Source organism: Myotis davidii, unplaced genomic scaffold (assembly GCF_000327345.1).
Source record: "Myotis davidii unplaced genomic scaffold, ASM32734v1 scaffold208, whole genome shotgun sequence".
Lineage (NCBI taxonomy): Eukaryota > Metazoa > Chordata > Mammalia > Chiroptera > Vespertilionidae > Myotis > Myotis davidii.
Genome location: NW_006299706.1, coordinates 2,167,402 through 2,185,909, shown reverse-complemented (window position 1 = coordinate 2,185,909; position 18,508 = coordinate 2,167,402). Strand labels below are relative to the sequence as shown.

The 18,508-nt window shown below is 49.6% G+C and overlaps 3 protein-coding genes across 3 annotated transcripts in view; 1 reads left to right on the top strand and 2 right to left on the bottom strand.

Moving 5' to 3' along the window:
• Positions 1-4,579, bottom strand: part of APOA1BP (apolipoprotein A-I binding protein) — a 6,518-nt gene extending 1,939 nt beyond the window's left edge. Inside the window, exons 1-4 of the mRNA XM_006775732.2 lie at positions 4,471-4,579; positions 777-898; positions 544-654; positions 352-465 (exon numbers count right to left, since the gene is read on the bottom strand). Of these exons, the coding sequence (XP_006775795.2) occupies positions 352-465; positions 544-654; positions 777-898; positions 4,471-4,579 (456 nt within the window). The remainder of the gene's footprint in view (positions 1-351; positions 466-543; positions 655-776; positions 899-4,470) is intronic.
• TTC24 (tetratricopeptide repeat domain 24) lies at positions 4,333-10,363 on the bottom strand. Its single transcript, XM_015571709.1, has 8 exons — positions 9,658-10,363; positions 9,291-9,494; positions 8,753-8,881; positions 8,474-8,586; positions 8,043-8,141; positions 6,518-6,612; positions 4,857-5,012; positions 4,333-4,756 (listed from the first exon to the last, which is right to left on the bottom strand). The coding sequence occupies exons 1-8, from the start codon at positions 10,361-10,363 to the stop codon at positions 4,675-4,677; spliced, it is 1,584 nt and encodes a 527-aa protein (XP_015427195.1). The 3' UTR covers positions 4,333-4,674.
• Positions 10,364-15,968: 5,605 nt separating this feature from the next.
• Positions 15,969-18,508, top strand: part of IQGAP3 (IQ motif containing GTPase activating protein 3) — a 52,123-nt gene continuing 49,583 nt past the window's right edge. The window contains exon 1 of the mRNA XM_006775728.2: positions 15,969-16,038. Coding sequence (XP_006775791.1) covers positions 16,002-16,038 — 37 coding nt within the window. The 5' untranslated portion in view covers positions 15,969-16,001. The remainder of the gene's footprint in view (positions 16,039-18,508) is intronic.

Sequence of the window (18,508 nt, the reverse complement as noted above, 5' to 3'; positions counted from 1 at the left end):
ACAATTCATAACAGTAGCAACATTACAGTTATGAAGTAGCAACGAAAATAATTTTATGGTTGGGGGTCACAACATGAGGAACTGTATTTAAAGGGCCGGAAGGTTGAGAACCACTGCTCTAGAGGAAGATAAGCAGATGAGCTCAGCCCAGAAACCGGAGGGAAGAGCAGAACACAATGGTCACTATGGGGGTCACCACAACATGAGGAACTGTATTAAAGGGGCGCGGCATGAGGAAGGTTGAGAACCACTGTTCTAGAGGAAGATAAGCAGATGAGCTCAGCACAGAAACCAGAGGGAAGAGAACACAATGGTTACTGTGGAGGAGAGCAGTGAACGGGAGCCGCCTACCTCTGGGGGCATTTCACCGAGGAAAGGGATGTCCATTTTCTCACACTGGGTCACCAGGGCAGTGAAGAGGGGCTTGTTCGGCCTTTTGGGGTAATAGATGGTTGGCTGGTAGCCCTGCGAGGAAAGGAAAGGGGTAATTCACGTTCAGATCCTAGCGACCGTACAGCCGCCCACAGCCCTCCACATACTCACGAAGAGCTTGAGGTGTCGAGCGCAGACCAGGCCGTCGCCTCCGTTGTTCCCAGGGCCACAGATGACCAGGACAGTGGGGGGGCTCCTGGACAGGGACGTGGGGGGGTATGCCTGAAGGCAGAACCAGCGGGGATTCCGAGTGGCTTGGGGCCCAACAGCCCAAGCTTGCCCCACTGTCCCGCCCCCTCCACCGGGTCCCGGCCCGCGGCCGGGTGAAGCGTGGCACCGCTGACCTTGGCAATGGCTGTGGCACAGCTCAGCCCCGCCAGCTCCATGAGTTGGTCCACGCTGAACTGGTACTCCTTGAACAGCTCCTCGTCCACGGCCTGCGCCTCCTCCTGGCTGAGCAAACCCTCTGCTCAGGGGCTCGGCCCGCACGGTATTTTTTCCGAGAGGCCGGGGCGGGACCAGGCGCCGGAAGCGCCCTCAGGCTCCCGCTCGCTCTGCCCCGCGCCCAGTTCTTCAAGTTGAGCGGACCTGTGAGCCCGGGTTCCTGCCCTGCTGCTAACTAACTGGGGGATGTGGATACTCCAAGTTTCCGTGTCCTGTCTGTAAAATGGAGGAAGGTACATGCATCTCATAGGGTAAATGCATGCAGAGCGTCGGCAGGAGCGGGTACTCAGGACTCAGTAAATTAAGCTAGTGTTCTTTTTTAAAATATATATATTTTATTGACTTTTTACAGAGAGGGAGAGGGATAGAGAGCCAGAAACATCAATGAGAGAGAAGCATCAATCAGCTGCCCCCCCCCGTACCCCCGCCCTGGGGACGTGCCGGCAACCAAGGTACATGCCCCCAACCGGAATCGAACCTGGGACCCTTCAGTCCCCAGGCCGGCGCTCTATCCACTGAGCCAAACCAGCTAGGGCTAAGCTAGTCTTATGTGCGTGTGCTGCTGCTGAGCGTTTTATATAAGGTAGTGCCCTCTCCTCACCACATCAGCTCCCCTAACTCTGTTCACCAGCATGGCACAGGGTATTTCCTAATCACACAGAATCCTTACCTCTTTACCAAAATAATAGTAATAGGAAGTAGGCTGAGTATGCCATGGTTAAAAATGCCGAAACCATAGACTCCAGGTCACGATACTATTTCAAGAAAAACCTGGAGAGGAAAACTAAATCTCTTACCCAAGAACTTTTAAGAATGTAAACACACCCTTGCATGGTTAAGGGAGAAGTTTGTGGAATAACAAGTCACCATTAAGGCACTAAGATGATTACTCAGGTGGAATGAAGATCATTCTTAAGCTAGATTTATTCTTTTCTGTATCATGAAATGCCTCCTGACTAGTTCCTTTCGAATAGCAAGAACCCCTCCACCTTTTAACTTCTCTTCTGATAATCTCATTTTTACTTATGAGATTTATCATCTCATTTATCATAGCTTGGTCTCCAGCTATGCTTGTTTTTACAAGTTTGTGGTGGGAAATTGAATTTACCAGACTGTGATTGTGGTGGGAAACTTTTTGTTAAGCTGTGTTTATGGTTGGAAACTGGGTTTACAGTGTACATTACAATTGGATAATCTTGCCCAAGACCTCATTAACTTTGTGACTTTACCAGCATATAAATAGCTTTACTTTTATGCCTGTTTGAGAAATTAATTTGGTGATTCTGAAAATTCATTTCTAACATGATGTGAAGCATTTTTCTTTGACATAGCTAACATTTTGAATACTTATATGTGCCAAGTGATAACATGAATCATCTTATTTCATCTTCACCACTACCCTGTTATTATTCCCACTTTACAGAAGGGAAAACTGAGACTCCAAGATGTTGAATGACATGCCCAATAATACAGTGATAGCTGTCGGTGGAACTAGGATTCAAGCAGCTTGACCTAGAGTCTGCAGTATTAAGCATCATTCTATACTGAACTGACTCCCAAATGCATATGAATGTAATTAAAGGCTTGTCACTGCTGATTTCATTTTCATGAGATGTAACTATAAAATAATGACACAAAGCATCTCATCCCACCACACACACACACACACACACACAGAATTTACCAAACAACCAAATGACAGCTGTTCCCAAGAAGGCAGTGCCCAAGACCTAGTCCACTTTGTTGCTATTTCTCAATTTTGGAGTTTTCTTTGGGAAATACCTTCAAAGTCAATTTAGAAAGGGCACATGGATTGACCACCTACTAAGTGCCAGATGCTTTACAAAGATTATCTAATTTAATCCTGTCAATCCTATGAAATATTTTTATCCTCATGTTATAGATAAGGAAATTGAATGGCAGAGAGAAATCGAGTAATTTTTCTAAGATAATACAGCTATTAAATGGTAGAGCCAGTAATACTGAATTGGCAATACCCCTGGGTGGCAAACACTGCTACTTATCCCTCAAAATCTGTTCTTTTTTCCTTTGATAACAGAATCCCTGAAATCTATCTGGCCACGTGGATGCCCATCTAACACTGCATTTTCCAGTCTTCCTTGCAGCAGCTAACCATACACGTGTGACTAAACTCTGACCAATGAGGTTTGAGCAGAAATGATATATGTAACTGATAGGTCATAACCTTTAAAAAGTTGTTTTCTTCCACTTCCTCTTCTTACTGGCTAGAAGGAAGGTATTATACTGGAGCTGGAGCAATCATTAGACCATGAGATGTAAGTTCCAGGTTGAGGATGGCAGAGTATCCTGCCCACCTCCCCAAGCTCCACAGAGCACTGTATTAGCCCTGGGCTACTTATATGAGACAGGAATAGAGTTCCCTCTGGATAAAGGCACTGTTATGTTGGCTTTTGTTATATAATTGGTAAAACTGCATCCTAATCAAGACAAAATAATATACTCCATTTACATAAGGAAGATTAACAGATGTCTCCCCAGCACCTACTTCTGTGCCTAGCACATAGTAGGTCCTCTACAAATACGTTTTTATTTTTTTAAAATATGTCTTTATTGATTTAGAGAACGAGAGGAAGGGGGAGGGATAGTGAAACATCTATAAGAAACATCATTAGCTGTCTCCTGCACGTCCCCTACTGGGCATCTAACCCCGTCGTCCCATGCACTGAGAGGATGCAGATTCAATTCCTAATCATACTCTTGGCTCAGCAATTTATATAATATTTAATTAAATTACAATAACACATACAACCAGCATAAATACATTTGTTGTCAAGTAAACAATGGCTTAACCGGGCGTGGAACTGCCCAGCATTACAGAAGAAGGGACTCACTACCTAGGTTAGAATCATGGCTTCTCCACTTACTAGCGTGACCTGGGAAGACAAACATATGTAGATTTTTTTGCTCTCTATTCCTCACTGTGAAAGGGGGTTCACCTGCTGTGATTACAGGAGAAAATACTTGTGAAGCACTTAGAACAAGGTGTGGCATGTGCTAAGTGATTAAAAACCCATATTGAATATCATTGTTGTGGCTCCTGGCAGCAGTTGTGCCACAGGCTACCGGCCTCGGGCCTGCATCCAGCCCCTGCTATGTTTCATGGAGGAAGTGGAGTGCATCGGTTGGTTCAGCTGTACCTTCTCTAGTATTATAACCCCATTCCCATATGAGAAAATGGAGGTCTGGAGAGTCATTGACTTCAAAGCCTCTTGGTCAAGAAGTTATAGTTTTTAGAACTGGAAAGGGCCTAAGTCAGCGGTTCTCAATCTGTGGATCGCGACCCCTTTGGGGGTCTAACGACCCTTTTCCAGGGGTCGCCTAAATACATCCTGCATATCAGATATTTACATTATGATGCATAACAGTAGCAAAATTACAGTGATGAAGTAGCAACAAAAATAATTTTATGGTTGGGGGTCACCACAACATGAGGAACTGTATTAAAGGGTCGTGGCATGAGGAAGGTTGAGAACCACTAGCCTAAGTGATCATGAGGTTTGGATCCAGAAGAACAGGGGGAGATTCACCATCTATTTCCCTTTTCGCTTTTGCCTGTTGAGTCCAAAACTCCCAGCAAGGAGCGAGCAGCCTCAGTGCTGAGACTGCAAAGCCCTTGTGCCGCCTGCTCGGGAGCCCACTTGCTGCCTGTGTTGTAATCCATGTCTATACAGCGCTGAACAACTGGGAAGGGTCTTGGTCCCAGAAACCCTCAAGTGTGTATGTTGGGGAGGTACCGCTGAGGCCAGTAGGGTGGGGTCACATGATCATGCAGAAGCCAGATGTGGTGGGTCTCCTTGGTGGGTCCCTGCTGGGGGTCTCCCTGGGCTGTTTGCATGACCTGAAGGAGGCAGGGCAGAGCTTGCCAGTGGGAGTGGCTATGGAGAGAGCAGAGGCAGCCTGCTCTGACTCCAGCTTCTGCTGCCCTCTCTAGCCCTTACCTCTGCCGGCGGGCTGCAGAGCAGTAGGGAGGAGATGTAAGCTGCATATCCCCACGTTCAGCGGGGCTCTTCCTTTCTCTGAGGTCTACGGTCAGGCCGTGCAGGAGGCAGGGGACCGGCCAGGCCTCCTGAGCTGGGTAAAAGTCGTTCGGATTACTAAGGAGCAAAGACAAAGAGGCTCAGAGCACTATATATTCCCAAGCACCAGTCCATACCTTCCCCCAACTTTAAGAGCAATAATGTCCCATTAAAATGGTCCAAAGTCACATCCTCTCCTACTCCCTTTATCCATTCTCCAGGTCTCCTTCCCTCCCCCAGGGACCCACTTATTGGCTTGGGGGCCACTGGGTACCAGGATGCCAGAGCACTCCATTCTGGGGAGGTGGGGGTGGAGAATGGTCTCCAAATGAGAGATGGGTCCTAGGTCCAGAACCATCTGGTGGAAGAGAGACTTTGGGAGAACAGGGAGGGATGTGTGAGGGAATGTGTTGGTCACTGTAGGTACGTACACCAAGGACTATGGTTTGGGTAAGAGTGATGAGCCTGGGCTGTCTAGTGGCTAGGCATGGGGATGACTTGTAGTGCCTGGAAGGAAACACACTGAAAAGATGTCAGTGAATTCAAGTCGTCAAATAGCAAGGAACTCTGCTGCTGGATTTGGAAGCCTTTGAGGGAAGAGACTAGTAAATAGCAAGGGAGGGTAAGAAAAGCACCAGTTACCTGTCACCTAGCAGGCTTCCAACAAACCCTGGTGCTCTGAGATGCAGACCTAGAAGTTAGGAAGGCTGTGGAAGCAAGGAGGAAGAGGTGATCCAGAAAGAGTCGGGAAAATGGGCCCAGGTCTTGAGAGAGGAGCAAAAATGGGGGTAGGGCTGGTTCTGGGTGTTAGGCCTGGGGTGGGAGGAAAGAAGGGAGTGGGGAGAGTGCTCCTCTCAGCTGGGACAGCCTACACCTACTCGCACTCCAATCCCTGCCCAAACCAACCCAGTCACAGGGAACTTTCATGAAGCCTTCTTCCTCTTTCTCCTCGTGGCCCTCCTCCAACTCTTCACCCACCCAAAGGTCTATACTAGTCCGAGTTCTGGTCAAGGGCATGTGCCTGGGTTGCAGGTTCAATCTCAACCTAGTCAGTCAGGGTGTGGTGGGAGGCAACCAGTTAATGTGTCTCGCTCATATTGATCTTTCTCTTTCTCTCTCTCCCCCGCTCCCTCTCTTCTGCTCTCTAAAAATCAATGGAAAAACTATCCTTGGGTGAGGATTAACAAAAGAAAAAAGAAAAAGAGAGAGAGAAGACATAAAACCTTACATGGAGCACTGCCCCTATACTATACTATACGCTATAGCAGCGGTTCTCAACATGTGGGTCGCGACCCCTTTGGCGGTCGAACGACCCTTTCACAGGGGTTGCCTAAACAGTTATGAAGTAGCAATGAAAATAATTTTATGGTTGGGTCACAACATGAGGAACTGTATTTAAAGGGCCAGAAGGTTGAGAACCACTGCTCTATAGGGTCAGGTAACGGGGCCAAGGGGCACCCAATCAGGTGCCCTCCTTCCTGGGGTACCTATGAGGCCCCCAATCCCCACAGCACTGCTGCAACACCTCCCAACACCCTCCAGAAGCCACATCCACCCCAGAAGCTCCGCCCCACCCCGCTCACCTGTGCTTTGCATCTCCTGGGCTTCTTCCCAGTCTGGCCGGAGTCCCTGCTGGGCCGGCCCCACCTGGAGGCCGAGGCTTCCCTGGAGCTGAGATCTGGGAACGAAAGGGAGTGAAGGGAATCGGTTTCAGAAAAATGGCTGTGGATGTGCACATGAGCGCATGTTCCCTCCAGAGACCTGGCCCCAGAGACAGAGAAGTGCCAGAGCAAACTGGGCCACGCCACAGGCCTGAGAATACAGTTGCAGGGTGAGGCCTTTTCTTCGGGCAAGGTCCCCACTAGGAACTATCATGTTAGAGCTCAGGCTCACGGACTGTCAGATGTGGCCAGGGCCTGACCACCACCCTGTCCTGCTTGGGGCCTCCAAAAGCGAAGTCAAAGAAAGCTGGTGGCCCATTTTGGGTGGAACCCCAGGTCCTTTGAATCCCAATTCAGTCCTCTTTCTGTACCAGGCTGATTTAATTCGTTTTATTCCTCACCTGAGGACATGCTTAGAGAGAAGAAGGGAGAAAGAGAGAGAAACATCAGTGTGAGAAACGATAATTGATTGCCTTCCGTATGTGCTCCAGCCCGCAACCCAGAAAGGGAACTGGCAACCTTTCGGTCCTCAGGACGATGCTCAAGCAAACTGAGCCATTCTGGCTGGGCAGGCTAATTTGATATTGCTTGCAAATTATAAATAGGGTGTCCCAGTCTTTAAAATAAGAGAAGACATGCCCTGGCTGGTGTTTCTCAGTGGTTGGAGCATTGACCCACGTAATGAAGGATTGCAGGTTCGAGTTCTGGTCAAGGGCATGAGCCTAGGTTGCAGGTTCAATCTCCGCCTGGTCAGTCGGGGTGTGGTGGGAGGCAACCCATTAATGTGTCTCTCTCATATTGATCTTCCTCTTTGTCTCTCTCTCCCTCTCTCTCTCTCCTGCTCTCTAAAAATCGCTGGAAAAACTGTCCTTGGGTGAGGATTAACAAAAGAAAAAAGAGAAGACATAAAACCTATTAAATAAATATAATAAATACTCAAGTGTAATTTCAATTCCTGGGCTGGGAGGTTTCCTGACGGCATCTCAGAGGGTGGGGGAGCAGGCAGTTGAAGAGGCTGAGAGGTGGGGAGCCAGAGGAGGAGCGTGGTGGAGGTCCCGGAGAAACGGCCCCAGAGAACAACGATGGGAGAGAGGGACTTCCTTGGAGCACTGCCCCCATCCTGTGGCCCTTTTGAGAACTGCAGCCGAAAACTTAAAACACCACCTCCTCCTTGGTGTGGCTCAGGGTCCCTAACTGCACTGACCACTAAGCTAAGACCCTGGCGCAGCCCTAGAGTTGGACACAGGCCACAACCCCCCGCCCACCTCCCACCCCGAGGCGGCCTCGGGAAAGTGATACCTGTACCTTATGCTGGCCAGGGGCACAGGAACACAGAAGAGCAGTCAGGCACGGCATCCCTGAGAACATCAGCTCTGCTTACCTTACCTCTTCCTCCTCCAGGCAACCTCTCCCCACCCCCAGCTCCTTGTCTCGGGTGTCAGCTCACCGGGGTGTGAGTTGGGTCCAGCCCACCCTGAGCCAAGTGGGTCCTCATGGCGTCCGCCAGCTTGGCCACCAGCCGTTCTCGCACAGAATCTGGCTCCTTCTGGGGAGAGGGAGGATAATGCAGTGATGGGGAGGGCCTGGGCTTTGTGGTTCTCTGGGGTTTGGGGAAGAAAGAAACAGGAAAGGGAGAAAGGAAGGGGGTTTTGTCTTCCTTCTCTTCTGCCCCAACCCCATGCCCTTGCCAGGGTCCTGCCCAGAACTGTGGACAGAGACAAATTCTTCCTCACAGTAGTGTCCCGGGGCTTAGCACACATATGCCCAGTGCATGTTCGAGGAGTGAATGAATGACGCAGAGAAGACAAGACATGAGGCAGGACTGTTAGCCGGAGAAGGCCAGCAGGAAGAGGGAGATTCTGGGATGGGAGGTCTCACCTGACACTGGGCCAGCGCCTCCTTATAGTACTTCAGGGCCTGGTCGTGCTGCCCCAGTCTGGCTGCAGCAGCCCCCAGGCCCTCGCAGGCCTGCCACTGCCCCTTCACGTCCCCTGGGGAAGAGAGCCTGAGAGGTCCTTGTATGGCTCCTACCTCCCCAACCCTCCCCCCAGAGGCACTTCCCACCCCCAACTCCCAATCTGCCTCCCCACCAGCCCCCAGGACTCTCAGCCTTTGCTCCAGCACCCCCAAGCCACCCACAATCCCCCTCACCCTCACCAGTGTCCTGGGCAGCCTGCAGAGCGTGGAGGTAGTTGTCTCTGGCGGCCTTGTGGTCCCCCAGCTGGCTCAGTGCAAATGCCAGGCTGCCAAAGCTCCGGCCTTGCTCCCACCGCTGCCCCACAGAACCTGATGACAGAGCCCACCCAATTCTAAGAGGGACCTTGGCCGCTGGGGTATCAGGACCCCAAATGCCAGTGCTCAGCCCCAACACACCTTCAGATGTGCCTCCAGGCCCCGGCTTTCAGTACCACATTCAGCAGCTCCTCAGTCCCGAGTTTTGGCCTGAACGCCTCTCCCCGGGGACTCTGAGCCACGCAATGATCTTGTGAGGCAGGCCAGGCAGGTGTTGATAGCTCTTCCTTCTGCCCATTGCTGCCTTCCCTTTCCTAGGCCTCAGCCCTCGGGGCCACAACCCTCTGTCCTACACGGCTATCCCATCTCCTGCATCCCCAGCCCCCTGCTTCTAGGCTTCCTGACCCCATAACGAGTCCTAAAGGTCCATTCATTCTTCAGCCTTTGGGCCCTTGGCACTCACCATGCAGGTCAGCAGCTTTCTGGTGAAATCCCCGGGCTTCCTGGTAGTTTCCAAGGGCATTGTGGGCCATCCCAAGGTTCCTCAGCACCGTGGCCTCCTCTCCTGGTCCCCGGCACAAGGGCAAGGCCTGCAGGAAGGCCTCTAGTGCTAGTGGGAACAGCTGGAGCTGGGAGTAGCCCAGGCCCAGGTCATTATAGAGCTGCCCTAGAAGGCAAGGCCGGGGTCACTGGTAGCCAGGTAGACCCCTGTCCCGCCCTCAAAGGGTCCCACCATCCCCTTCCCCTGCCACAGACATGCCCCTGCTTCCACCCCACCTCTCAGAGCGTCGCCAGGTCAGAGCCCACACTTCTCTGACCCAAGGCCTCACCAAGCAGTCGCTGCTCGGTGCTCATCTCCGCCAGCCGCCAGCTCTCCTCCAGCACCTGCACCACTTCACCCAGGCCGTGCTGCCCGCTCTTCAGCATACACCCCGCCGCAGCCCCCAACGCCAGGGCTGCCGCCCGGGGCTGCCCTGCTTGGGCGTAGGCCTGGCTTGCTTCCTGTAAGCACTGGGCTGCTAGCTCAGGCTGTCCCAGCGCCTGGTAGCAGGCTCCCATTTTTGCCCGGACCTGGCCCTGGTCACCCAGTGGCTGGTAGTGGCCCAGGGCCCTGCAGTACCAGGCCAACGCTTGAGGCAGGTGGCCCAGGGCCTGGTAGGCCGAAGCCACATTGAAGCACTGGTCACCATGACACCGGCCCTGTGCCTTCTCTTCAGGTTGGGCCCTTAGGAGCAGCTCAAGGCCCCTGGCTGGGTGCCCCGTCTCCACGTAGGCAGCCCCCAGGTTGAAGGCACAGGCCCGGAGAAGAGGGGTGTCCCGCTCCCGTGAGGCCTTGGAGGCCAGGAGGAAGGCCCGCTGGAAGCTGGTCAAGGCCTCATGGTTCTGGCGAGCCAGGAGGGCCCTGTGGCCAGCCCTGGTGAGGACTTGGATGCTGGCCTCAAGCTCCTGACACTTGCTTTTCTTCTTTTTCTCCTGGGAGCTGGAGGGCTCAGTCTCAGGCTCTTGTGGGGTACCCTCGGGATTGGGGGAAGACATAGTACTGACAATGGAAAGCACAGGGTTCAACATGTCAGCCTCCGCTTCCTCCAAAGCAGGGTCCCCCCAGGGCAGCGATTTTCAGCCTTTTTCATTTCATGGCACATGTAAACTGAACATATGATCACTAAAATTCTGCAGCACGCCCCAGCCGGTTTGGCTCCGTGGATAGAGCGTTGGCCCCTTCCTCTCTGAAATTAATTAAAAATATATTAAAAATAATAAAAACATGATATTTAAAAAAAATTTTAAATTCTGTAGCACACCAAAAAACGTATTTTTGTCAGTCTGACAAAAAAGAAGTGTAATTTTGATTCATTCACACCGGAGGGCTATGGTTGAATTGGCTGCTGTCACGTTGCATTTGACAATCTAAGGGAAAAGAGATCAGTGTTCTAAAAATCCTTGTGGCACACCAGTGTGACACAGCACACAGAATCACTGCTCCAGGGCAATTCAGCTCTACCCCCGCCCTGGTGTGAACCTCAGAGTTTTAAGAATTTCTCTCTGCCATCTCACCTTGTTTCATCTCTCCCATGGGCACAATATCAACTCTCTCTAATGTCCGGACAAATTCTTAGTCCTCCTTCCAGACTCAGTTCAAGTAATAGCTTCCTTCAGAGAGTCCCCTTCCCTCCACCAGCTGGGTCCTTCTACTAATGCACTCCCATAGCACCTTATGCCTTTTGTGGCATTTATCACACTGGCTTAGAGTTCTTGTCTTTCTCTCTTATTAGATTTGGAGCAACTTGAAGGGCCTGGCACATAGTAGATTCTCAGTAAATATTTATCACGTGAAGTAAAAAGGTTATGGAGCCCTGACTGGTTTGGCTCAGTGGGTAGAGCGTCGGCCTGCGGACTGAAGGGTCCCAGGTTCGATTCCGGTCAAGGGCATGTACCTGGGTTGCAGGCACATCCCCGGTGGGGGGTATGCAGAAAAAGGTTATGGAGATGAATGGTCTGATGGTTGCACAATATGAGTATACTTAATGCCACTTATAATGGTTTAAAACTATACATTTTTTAAAAAATATATTTTATTGATTTTTTACAGAGAGGAAGGGAGAGAGAGTTAGAAACATCGATGAGAGAGAAACATCGATCAGCTGCCTCCTGCACATCTCCCACGGGAGATGTGCCCGCAACCCAGGTACATGCCCTTGACCGGAATCGAACCTGGGACCTTTCAGTCCGCAAGCCGACGCTCCATCCACTCAGCCAAACCGGTTTCGGCTAAAACTATACATTTTATGTTACACGTATTTTACTATAATAAGAATGTTTAGCGAATGAATAATTGAATGGACGAATGAACTGAATACACACAGGACCTCTCCTCCATCATCTCATCCTGTGCCTCCACATACACCCATCCACTCACAATCTAGGTGTTCCTGCTGTCTAATCTCAAGTCAGTCCAATGAATATTCAGTGACCCCCTGCTCTGTGCCAGGAGCCACAAGAGGCACTGGGGTTACAAAGCAGAAGAGGCTATTGAATTGGCAAGGGGCCAACTTCCAGGAATGAGGATTCTGTCTCTCTCTAGTCTACCTCTTTTAAAAGAAATTTCTCCTGCTCCTAAGAACACCTAGGAAATCTGCCTCTTCAAGGCCTTCATCCCTAATGCATTCCTGGCTACCCCTCACCAGGTTTTGGGGTCCCAGCCATAGGACGCCTTACCTCTTTCGATCTTCTCCGGAGCTGGCTTTCTGGAATGGTCCCTCTGGCTTGGGTTACATCCCCTAGCGCCTAGCTCCTTGCTCAGAGCTTCCTCGAGTTACAACCAGGTACCACCCTCCACTCCTAGGGAATCTTTTGATTGACAGCTGAGGTGCCCTATCTTAGTGCTGAACCCTGCTGGTGCTTGGGCACAGAAACTTGAATTTCATTGCCCTTCCTGCCCACCTGCAGAGACACCCTCAAGTCTCTCACTGGAAGCAATGAATCAAAGTATCATGGGCTTGTTACAACTTCAAAGATCATCTATCCCATATCCTCATTTCAGAGGAGGGGCCCAGGCTCTGAGAGCAGGTGTGACTTGGCTGAGGTCACAAAGCAGTCATGCAGCTGGGATTAGACCTCAGGTTTCTCTCTCTCTCTCTCTCTCTCTCTCTCTCTCTCTCTCCCTCTCTCTCTCTCTCTCTCTCTCTCTCTCTCTCTCTCTCTCTCTCACACACACACACACACACACACACACACAACACACTGCTTCTGAGTGGTAGTTTCACAGTTGGGAACAGGGTGAAAGGTTGATGGTTAGCAAAGGCCTGGAGATCAGAAGAGCCTTCCCGTCCCCAGACTCCTGTCCACAGCTCCACTGATCTGAAACCTCCAAGTTCTGCTTAATGCGAGGACAGCAGGCCCCAGGACAATGGGGACCGACTACCCCAATTCACCAAGGGTGCCGGCATCAGAAAGCAAACGTCCTCATTTTTCTTGGGGAAAGGCCTCTTTTAAACAGTTCGGACTTTGCCAGAAACAAAATTATAAGGACATTGTTGGGCTCACCTGTATTTGCCTGTCAGCCTTTGCTGAGTGCCTGCTGCGCCATGCCCGAGGCAGGCCCTCCCAGCCTCCTGCAGCCTCTGCCCCAGGGCTGGGCCTTCAGAACTATGACAGCCTGGCCAGAACCAAAGGTGCAGCTGGGTCTGTGGTTGCCTCCACAGGCTTCCCTTAAGGAGAGAGGATGATTTGGGAAGGGGGCAGAGACCAAACCTCTCTCACCAAGGTTCTCAAGACCTCTGAGTGATTAGTGATTATTTTCTGGAATCATTTTCTTGTTTGATTTCCTGCTGTATCTGACATATCTTTGCAGCTCTCTCCTTACTTGGCTTCTGTGTCCCTGACCCTCTTTCTCCTGCTCTGCCAGCTTCTCTGTCTCCTTTTCTGGGCTCTCTGTCCACCTCTTAAATGCCAGGGTTCCCCAACACTCTGCCCTTTGCTCTTTTCTCCCTTTATATACACTTCCACAAACATTTTATTCACCCCTCTGATTTGAACATCACTGATAAGCTAATCATTGTTAATTGTATACCTCTCAATTTAGTGTGTCCAAACAAAATTCCTAGTTCCTCAAATCTGCCCGTTCTATGCGCCTGGTCCCTAAGCTGGAAACCTGGTAGAAACCCATGACTCCCCCCTCTCCTCTAGCTCTCAAGCCTATTGGTTCTACTTCTGAAACCTCTCTCCAGTGTACCCTCTCCTCTGCAGTCTCATAGCCATAGCCTTGAAAGTGGTATAGTATATAGTGATTAAGAACTCAAGCGTGGAGGCTGTGGCTGGGTGGCTCGTTGGTTAGAGCATCATCCCAATATGCCAAGGTTGTGAGTTTGATCCCCAGTCAGGGCACATACAAGAATCAACCAATGAATGCATAAGTAAGTGGAACAACAAATCACTGTTTCTCTTTCTCATTAAAAAAATCAATCAATAAAAACAAATGAATTTGAAAAAGAACAAGAACTCAAGCTTAGTGTTGGACTGAGTTTGAATCTTGGCTCTACCAGTTTTTAACTGTGTGACAGTTCTAAGCCTGGGTTTCCTCATCTATACTGTGAAGATCTTATAAGATGGTTACTTATAAGATGGTGCTAAATATAGTACCAACCTATAATAAGCACTCAATACACAGTAATGTGATGGTCTATAAGTCTGGTATTTGAGACTACATCTCTACTTAGTTCCTGTTTCAAGCTTCCACTGGGGTGGTGGAAACAATGTGAGTCAGTTTGGTTTGCCTCCTCCTCTCTCACAAGGTAGAGTCCAAGTTAGGGGAAGTATGGGTGCTAAGACTTAAGAGGGGAGGCCCATCTGGTCTTTGGCCACCTATTTGCTCTCCACTGACATCTCCTTTCTTCTCATCTACCTGGCCTTTCAGACTCAGGGACCTCATCACAACCAGAAGAGGGAGCAAGTCTTCTAGGTACTTCCTTTCTGGCTGGGTTGGGTAATTTTTGCACAATAGTCAGGGCATAGCTGCCCGGCTGGTTATGCAACTGTTCTTTCTCAGGGTCCGGTGCTCCTCCAGTCCTTCCCAGGAAGCAGGGAGTGGGATCTCTCTATCACCAGGAGCCACCAACATCTAGATTCTCCCTACTTCCCCGCCTGGTGCTGGTGGTGGAGGGCAAGGGGGAATCCCTTCTGGTCTCAGAGAATACGCACTCTCTTCAAACCCCACATCTCCCAAACGGTTTTATCTCAGCCCTGAGCTCCTCTGTTTCTCTGAAGGTTTGGATAGTTTCTGTTTTTCCCCCTTCACATTTCTCCCCTGAGATTATGAACCTAGGCTGTCTAGCTGCTTGAATGTAGCATGGGGAGAAGGGCAAAAGGAGAAATACTAGATGGCAATATACAAAAAAAACCCCACATTTTTTCAGTATAGTTGTAGTTATAATTGTTTTTATTTGTTCAGACCCTTATTGTGTAAATTTCTATGTATTTGTTTCCCCCCAGGTCCCACGTGGTTCAGGGTTCAGGATCTGGAAGAGGAGCCACACACAAATGAAAGAGACAAGACAAGAAATAATAATTTGGAAATATTGGGGGGCCAGGAGGGCAAGTCCAACTGAAGCAGAAGGACTTCCACTGGTGCTCAGGCCTCACTAGCCTTTTATTCAACTTTGGTTAAACATAAAACCCCTAGTCAGGCAGGTAATTGCAGTAACAGACAGGCTATCATAAAGGTCAGTAAATATTAGGACCGGGTTCCTTGTCCACACCTCTCTGCTAGTGAAGACAATAGGTGGCTTCCCACACCTTATTTTTCTCTCACTTGTGCTGTTGCAATAAACTCCCAATTGGTCTCTCTCCCTAGCCTCACTCCCCTTCAAGCCTCTGCTGCAAAATCTTTATAAAATGTAAATCTGGCTCTGAGCTATGTGTAAAGTGTTTTTTGGCACATGACTGCTCCCCAGACCATGGTGCCCCAGGGCCTGCAGGATCTGGTTCTGTGCCTTTCCTGGCTTACTTCCTGCATCTCCCTGGCTGAGCTTTGTTCTCCTATAAAACTGAACCGATTTTAATTTCCCGAACTCACCTCCTTGCTTTTGCACATGCTATTTCCGTTGACTGAAATTCCTTAGTCTGTTGAATCCTTGTTAACTTTTCAACCCAAATCAGCTGTCACCTCAAGGAAGTCTTCCTATCCTTCACTGCTCTTCGTTACAGCAATTAACTCTTACCCTTTGTGTATCGCTGGCCTCTAATTTATTTGCCTATATGTTTATCACTCATTCCAGAACAGCAAGCTTCTTTAGGGCATTTACCGTGCTTATTTATCTGTGCATCCACACCACCCAAGTAGGTCATCAAGTTAGTGGGACCAAAGAATACTATCGGAAGCGGAGCGAGGTTAATGGAAATACTGGGATGAAAGGATAAAGGCGAGGACAAGGGCAGGAGCTACTTGAAATTAAGACGGTTTAGCAACTAAGGAGCCCTGGAGGAATAGCAACCCAGGTACCGCTGGGAGGGATAGCCCAAGGGTACTCTTGTTCTCCGCACCTGGTGGCGCGCCTCTGCAACCCAGAACTACAAATCCCAGTGTTCCCTGCGCGCATACCGGAAGTGCTCGCTGACCGTGGTGACGGTGAGGTACAGTGGCGGACGGCGGGAGATTCAAACCTGGAGAAGGAAAAACATGGAAGGGAGAGGAGCGGGCCCTGGCCGGGCGGTCTGTGAGTGTCAGAAGTGGCCGAGGAGGGCCCCGCGGTGGTGTGCCCTTGTCGGGGACTCCGTGGCCCTGGGAGAGGTTGGGGCAGGGCTGGGTGCAGGGTCTATCGGTCCAAGGTCTGGGGGACTGTGTTCAGTGGGGAGGGAGCACTGAGTCCAGACTCCTGCGGGCAGGAGTGAAGCTCTGAGCGGCAAAACTTCCCCGACTTCTGTGCTTACAAAGGGTTTTCTCCCTTATTCCCTAATTCTAGGGCTCCTACATTTTGAGAGAATGTAGGTAGGTGGTCTGGATGGCTCCTTACAGTTCAGCAGTTACTGATTGCTGCACTGCTCGTTAAGCGCTGCTAGGGGACTGGAAGCGGGGGCGGGGTGGGGGGAGGAAGGTGAGGGAGGCTAGTTTTGCCACCCCAAAATATGCCTTTTGGGATATTGATTTTAAGCTAGTTATTATGAAACACAAGACTCAGAAAGAACCTGTGACCCTCTCTCCTTACCCACTTAAAGAATTCAGAAAAACTTGCTTAATATACTATAAACTAAATGTGATGGACAGGGAGAAATCCAGTAAAGCCTATTTGTTGAACTCCCCTCTGTGCACCCTTGTTTCTGGGTGGCCCAGCAAGAATTTGTTTACCACATGTTTGCTCTTTTTCATCTACCAGTGACTTATCTAATTTCCGTTTGCAATCCCAGACCCCTGCCTCCGTCTCCTTTGTTGAGAATGGCATATAAGCCTCAACTGCCCCATGCCTCCTTGGGTCTCATATTTTTATGGCATGTACATCCATAATAAATTTCTCCTGTTAATCTGTCTCATGTTAATTTGATTATTAGCCCAGCCAGAGGGACTTAGAAAGTGGGAGGAAAGTTGTTGTGTTTTTTCCCCCCATAGGGGCTCCTTGATTTTTTGATGCCTTTTCCAGATGCCTACTAAATTTTAGGGTGTCAGAATTATCTGGGGAGCTTGTTTAAAACGCAGATTCATGAGCCTTATCCCAGAGCTTTAGCTCCAGTAGGTCTGGACAGTTAGTCCATGAACCACACTTTCAAAAACACTTTTAGAGAGACTGGGATGAGAAGGATGGGGCAGCAGAAAGGTTTCCAGCAGACCTTCTGAATAAAAGACAACATTTCCTTTTTTCCTCTCCATTGGGATTCAAAAAACAAAGCCCATGTCCACCATTCTGTTGAAGGAAAGCTAGCTCCAGACTTCAGTAGGGCAGGAAGATTGCCTGATATATTTTTTTTTTTAGGCTCTGTGTGTGCATGTACAAAGCCCGGCCCATGTCTCATAGTCCTCGATTCATAACTCTGAGATGATATCATTCACTTACTGGTTTATTTTCCATGCTTAGCAACCAACACATTCCTTATACACCCCATTGGAGGAACTGATGGATTTTCTGCGGTTGGCCAGTGCTTTCAAATTAGCATAATAGGCTTTTATTATATAGGATATATTGAAAAGACATTATATCTAATTTTGTATTGTCTTCTCTAAGGAGACCAGAGGGATGGTGGAGAAAAGGAAGGAGAAGAATAAAGGGAGGCTGTGGCTAAGGCAGACTATGAATGCTAACTCATTTAAGGGAGCCCCTATTCTTGAGTTTGTGGGTCATAGTATTGTCTGCATTTTATTTAGCCTGGAGATTATTTCCTCCTCAGGTGACCTATACCAAAAAGGAGAATAAAGATACCTTTGTGATCTTTTAAAATTCTTTGTCCTTCCACTTAATCCTAAGTGAATGGCCTTTTTCATGTGGTTCTCTCTATTGAAATGCCTTTTCCCCCTTTTCACCTGTTCATTCTTTAAGATTCTACTCATGTGTGTGTGTGTGTGTGTGTGTGTTTTAACTTGCTTAACTGCCAATTCAAATAAGCCCTGCCCCTCTCCCAAATCATTGCAGGATACACAATATAAAGAAGAAATATGACAAAGAGTGGGAATTACATTAGGTGCTGAATCAAAGACAGATTGAGCCCAGCAGGTGTGGCTCGGTGGTTGAGCTTTGACCTGTGAAGCAAGAAGTCACTGTTTGACAGTTTGATTCCTGGTCAGGGCAAGTGCCCGGTGGTTTCTGTCTTGGTCCCAGTGGAAGGCGTGCAGGAGGCAGCCAATCGATTCTCATTGTTGATGTTTCTGTTTCCCTCTCCCTTCGTCTCTGAAATCAGTAAAATATATATATATACTAGAGGCTCAGTGCACGGAATTTGTGCACTTGGGAGGTGTCGCGCAGCCCAGATTACAAGAGGGCACAGGCCAGGTTCTGAGGGACCCCACTGGTGCATGATCTGGGCCAGGGAGGGACATGGGAGGTTGGCCAGCCCGGGAGGAACCACAGGAGGGCTCCAGGGCATGTCTGTCCCATCCTACTCAGTCCCAATAGGCCGGACCCCAGCAGTAAGCTAACCTACCCGGTCGGAGCGTCTGCCCCCTGATGGTCAGTGCACATCATAGCGACTGGTTGACTATCT